This window comes from Diabrotica undecimpunctata, chromosome 4, assembly GCF_040954645.1.
Source record: "Diabrotica undecimpunctata isolate CICGRU chromosome 4, icDiaUnde3, whole genome shotgun sequence".
In the NCBI taxonomy this organism is placed as follows: Eukaryota; Metazoa; Arthropoda; class Insecta; order Coleoptera; family Chrysomelidae; genus Diabrotica; species Diabrotica undecimpunctata.
In genome coordinates this window covers 84,787,097-84,792,990 of record NC_092806.1, presented here as the reverse complement: position 1 = coordinate 84,792,990, position 5,894 = coordinate 84,787,097, and the positions used below count along the sequence as shown (strand labels likewise).

Below are 5,894 nucleotides of genomic sequence, written 5' to 3'. Positions count from 1 at the left end.
TGACTGACTTAAAGAAACAAGCAAGATTATGCGAATTTAAATGCACTAAAGCAACCTGTGGTGAGTTCTATGAAGATAGAATGATACGTGATCAGCTAATCATTAGGCTAAAATGTAATGAAAGTCAGCTCAGACTCCTTGGAGAACAGGCTCTTACTACTGAAAAAATACTTGAATATTGTAAGAGTATGGAGTTAAGCAAAGAGCATATTAAAGTTCTTACCAAAGAAGAAGATGTTAACTTTGTCAAGCAGTACAAACCATTGAAAAAACTATTGTGTAAGAAGTGCTGTTATGAACATTTTCCTAACAGATGTCCTGCTTTTAACAAGACTTGTGCTAGTTGTCAAATTAAAGGTCATTTTGCAAAAGCTTGTCCTAATAGAAGTGAAGAAACATGTGAAGGTAGTAGTAAGAAGAACGCTGATCCACCTAGAGGAGAAAGAACTGTTAATACAGTCCAGGAGGCAGAAAATAAAGACAATTTGATATATGTATTGTAACGAAATTATTTTGCCTACCTTAGGGTAATATTATGGGGGTAGAAATAGGGGACAGAAACTAATGGGGGGAAGATAGGGCAAGCAAAATAATTGCAACATATGCGAACGGCACTCAGGGGGTTGTTGGAGAGCTGGGGTCGTGGATAAGTTGAAATAAAATGGGTGTCAGATTGGGGTAGCTACCAAAATATGAAACAAAGGGGTTACATACGTAAATCTCCTGGACAACTGGACAATTAATACAACAAGAAAGGGCTTCTAGCTATTTTACAGGAAAGGACGCCGCTTCGAAGAATCCTAAACTTGCTGGATTTAGGAAAAATATCCTAAAATAAAAAAATACGTAAAGGGTTAGGAGATTTCCAAAATAAATACAAACAATGGATCAGAGAAACAAATCAAACGTTTATTTTTGTCTCAAACAAACAGTTATCAAACATATAAATTGCACAAAAAAATATACTATATAAATAGTTGCAAAATACAGAATAAAAAACTTACATGTGTCCGTTTACAAACTCCAGGAGTTGGAGATACTACAAAAACTTACAAATGTTACCGCACAGAGATGAACCTTTTTTTAAAACAAATAAAACAAATAAATATCGAAAAAAATAAAGCTGTCTTATGTTAACATTAGATTAAAAAAAAAACAATTAAAATGACAGCTAAGTTAAACCATAAAATTTACAATTTATTAAATATAACAAATCCTTTTAAATTTTAATGAAAGCAATTATTGTTTATCAAAAATAATGTCTATTTAATTTGGAAAAATTAAAATGTTAATTGTTACCTTAACTCACTGTTTCGCACTTAACTTTAAAAGAAAACTTAAACATCTATGGGACATCTATCTGGACATATTCTCCAACAGGGACAAAACAACCATTTCATTTATAGGATGTCCCCTCCAAGAGGGGACATCCTATATATATTATTATTATATATTTTCAAAATTTCTTTAGTGCCGGTGTACTGCACAAATCTTATGATGATTACTCTGTTCTAAACTGCCATTATGCAAAGCGTATTATCACCTTAACCGGTCTTAAGACATAACACAAAAAAATTGAATCGACTCGCGATTCCTAATTACCCAAACATCTTTCTACTCTGACATCTCTTGCTTGACTCCTCAATGCCTTACATTTTACCAAATTCAACGCAAAATAAATTCCCCTCTTGACCTAAATCTAATACTGGTGTGGGCGATCCTTCTTACGTCCATAACATAAATTTCTTGTTTTTAAAACAGGCCTCAACTATGTTACAAAGCGACCCTCAAACAAACTACTTCCCAATATGAAGAAATAACACGTATTAAATTGATTTTTCTACCTCACAATGTATTTAGAGATTTGGGGGATTTGAATGTAAACAAATCGTTGTTCAGCGACAAAAAAATCTTGAAATATTATAATTAGAAATAACATGTACGAAATGGGGAATTTTAACTTCGTTGCAAACAAACAAACAGGGGCGTCTTTAGAAATTTTTAACATATAAATATTTCGTAGTAAAAAAATTTTAAAACGCTACAGTTACAGTATATGAGTGTCATTCCAAGAGTAAAAATTCATGGTATGAAACATTGATGGTAACTGGAAAAGAGGTAAAATTTAAATTAGATTCAGGTGCTGATATCAGCATTCTACCTAAGTATATTTTTGATTCTCTATCAAGTAAGTTTCTACTTAATAAAACATTAACAACCCTAGTTGCTTATGGAAATTTTAAATTCAAACCAGTAGGTGAAGTTTTTTTGGAATGTCAGTATAAAAATAGCTCCTGTAAATTAAAGTTTCTGATTGTTGATTTTAATGCTGAACCAATATTAGGCCTTAGCGATTGTATTAAATTTGACTTAATAAAAAGAGTAAATGCCATAGAAACCACCTTGCCAACTAAAAAAGAAGATATTTTGATAATGTTTAAAACGATATTTCAAGGGTTAGGTAGAATGCCAGGATATTGTAATATTGAACTTTCAGATGATGCTAAGCCAGTTATTCAGTATAGTAGAAAAATTCCATTGTCAATGCATGATAAACTTAAGGAGACACTAGATAGTTTGGAGGAAGACAAAGTTATTGAGAAAGTAGAGTATCCAACTGAATGGGTAAACAATTTGTTGATAGTAGAGGAAAACCTTCAAATAAACTAAGGTTATGTATATATCCCAAGCCACTTAATAAATTTATTCGTAGAGAACATTTTGCTATACCAACATGTAATGATATAGTAAGTAGACTTTCAGGAAAAAACATATTTAGTGTTATAGATATGAAAAACGGGTTTTGGCAAATTGAATTAAATAAAAAAAGCTCAGATTTATGTACTTTTAGCACACCTTTTGGAAGGTACAAATTCAATCGCCTTCCGTTCGGAATTTGCTCTGCACCAGAGATTTTCCAACGGAAGAACTTTGAAATGTTTGGTGTCATTGATAATGTTGATATATATTTTGACGATATTATTATATCGGGTAGAGATGAACTTGAACATGACATTGCTCTTAAAAAAGTATTTCAAACTGCTATTGATAACAATATAAAATTTAACTGGGGAAAATTTCAATACAAATTAGTTGAGGTATCATTTATGGGACATATCAGGAAAAGGTGTTAAACCAGATTTTAAAAATATAGAAGCAGTAATGTTTAGAATCACCTAAAAATAGGTCAGAAGTTCTTAGAATACTTGGATGGTCAAGTTTTTTTTCGAAATTTATTCCTAATTTATCAGCTATAACTTCAAATTTAAGAAATTTAACCAGGAAAGATGTACATTTTTCTTGGAGTAGTGATCATGAATCTGAATTAAATCAATTGAAGTTTCTTATAACTAATTCACCAACTTTGAGGATATTTGACCATACAAAAGAAATAATAATACAGTGTGATGCATCTGGGGAAGGGCTAGGGTGTTGTCTTATTCAAAAAGGGCATCCAGTTTCTTTTGCATCCCGTTGTCTTACTCATGCTGAGAAAAGGTATGCACAGATAGAAAAGGAATTACTTGCAGTTGTTTTTGCAGTAGAAAAATTTCATTATTTTATTTATGGGTATAAAACAGTGGTTCAGAGTGATCACAAACCTTTGATATCAATTATTGAGAAGGGTCTTAATAAAGTTAGTGCTAGATTGCAAAGAATGTTACTTAAATTATTAAAGTATGATATCAACCTTGTTTATTTGCCAGGTAGGGACATGGTAATTGCAGACACATTATCTAGGTCATATTTAAAAACAGAAGTTGAGGATAATCCAGAAATGGAATATGCCATTCATGCCATATCTAAGGATATTCCTATGAGTGAGAATAAGAAAATAATATTTCAAAGGGAAATTGATAATGATGAAACATTAAGAAAAATAAAAGGATACTGTATTGAATCTTGGCCTGTTAGTGATAAAAATTTGAACAAGGAATTCAAGTTTTACTATAAATTAAGAGAAAAGATTTATTTATCTAATAATTTATTATTTTTGGAATATAAAGTTATTGTTCCAAATTCACTAAGGTAAGAAATGTTGGAATTGGTTCATAAAGCACATTTTGGTATTTCAAAAACTAAAGCCAAAGCTAGACAATTACTATATTGGCTACTATATTACTATATTTAAGTAGAGATATAGAGGATATGATTTCAAAGTGTGAAAAATGTCAAATATTTCAAAGATCTAATCAAAACGAGCCATTAATTAATCATTTAATACCTTGTAGACCGTGGCAATATTTGTTTTCAGATTTCTTTCAATACGATAATAAGAACTATTTACTGATTGTTGATTCCTACTCGAAGTGGTTGGAAGTAACTGAAACTAAAGGTAAAACATCTCAAGAGGTAATTAATTTTTGTAAAGAAAAATTTGTTTAATTCGGTATCCCGGAAAAATTTTATGCAGATAATATGCCATATAATTCTGAGAATTTTAAAAAGTTTGCTCAAGATTGGGATTTTGAAGTTATTTTTAGCAGTCCGTACCATTCCCAATCAAACGGACTTGCTGAAAAATATGTAGGAATAACTAAACAAATGTTACAAAAGTCTGAATCTACTAAAGATTTGCCTATTCTACTTATGGAATACCGTAACACCCCATTAACAAATCTAGACTATTCTCCATCCCAACTATTTTTGCACAGAATGTTAAAAACTTGGATACCTATGTCTAATGAAAATCTAATTCCAAAAGTTTTAGATTCCAGTATTATACAGGAAAAATTGAAACATAATCAAAATGTTCAAAAAAAATATTTTGACCGAAATGCAAAAGAATTAGATAAACTTAATAAAGGGGATAACATTTTAATTCAGAAAGGAAAAGTATGGGAAAGGGGAGTAATAAGAGACATACTTAATGATAGGTCTTATATTGTTCAGGATTCAAAAGGTACAGAATGTAGACGCAATAGAAAGTTTCTAAATAAAACAAATTTATCGTGTAACAAAGACTTTTTATTATATGATCTTCATTTGAATTTATTTAAAAATGAAAATATCTTGCTTGACAATAACGAAGTACACAATGTTAGTACCCCAACTGGTCATGGTAGATATGATATCCCAACTGAATCTGATATTAAAATTGTGAGTCAGAATGATAGTGATATCTGTGAAAATCATAGTGACCATGAAGGTCTTACTGATATTGAGATTGAGATGTTTGAAAATGTTAATTTAAATAATGACGTTATTGTTGATTTACCTAGATTTAAAAATAACACTTGCATTTCAGATAACCTACTGCATGTAAGAGATGAGGAGGAAGGTAACAATATAATTAAAACAAATAAGAGATCTCACAAGCCTCCTACATATTTAAAGGACTATGTGTTAAATTGAAATTGTGGCTACTTGTTTGTATTTGTATTTTAGTTGAATTTGTATTTTAGTTTTGTACTATCTAAAAAAAAGGGAACTTGTAATATATTATGTTAAAGGTAAAAAATGTCGGGAATATAACAAGAGTGCATATGTATGCTTCATAGACTTTAGGAAGGCCTTTGACCGAGTGCAGCATATGAAGTTAATAGATGACTTAAAAAACATCAATTTAGACAAAAAAGACATTGAGTTTATTAAGGCTATATACTGGAACCAGAAAGCAGTAGTAAAGGTGAACGATATAGAAACAAATAATATACCGATTGCGAGAGGGGTTAGGCAAGGATGCGTCTTGTCTCCGACGCTGTTCAACGTGTACTCACAGGTCATATTCAGAAAAGCCTTATGGGAAAGAAAAGAGGGAATAAGAATTGGTGGAGAAATCATAAACACCATGAGATTTGCAGATGACACGGTAATTATGGCTGAGAGTATAGAAGAACTACAAACTTTACTAGATGCAATAAATAGTGAATGCATTCAAATGGGACTTGACA

At 30.9% G+C, this 5,894-nt stretch overlaps 1 protein-coding gene across 1 annotated transcript; it reads left to right on the top strand.

Moving 5' to 3' along the window:
- The first annotated feature begins 2,100 nt into the window (after positions 1-2,100).
- Positions 2,101-2,670, top strand: LOC140438761 (uncharacterized). The gene has a single exon (XM_072528409.1). The coding sequence runs from the start codon at positions 2,101-2,103 to the stop codon at positions 2,668-2,670; it is 570 nt and encodes a 189-aa protein (XP_072384510.1).
- Positions 2,671-5,894: the final 3,224 nt, after the last annotated feature.

Coding starts and splice junctions, on each gene's coding strand:
- LOC140438761 (XM_072528409.1), top strand. CDS start 2,101: ATGGTAACTGGAAAAGAGGTAAAATTTAAATTAGATTCAGGTGCTGAT.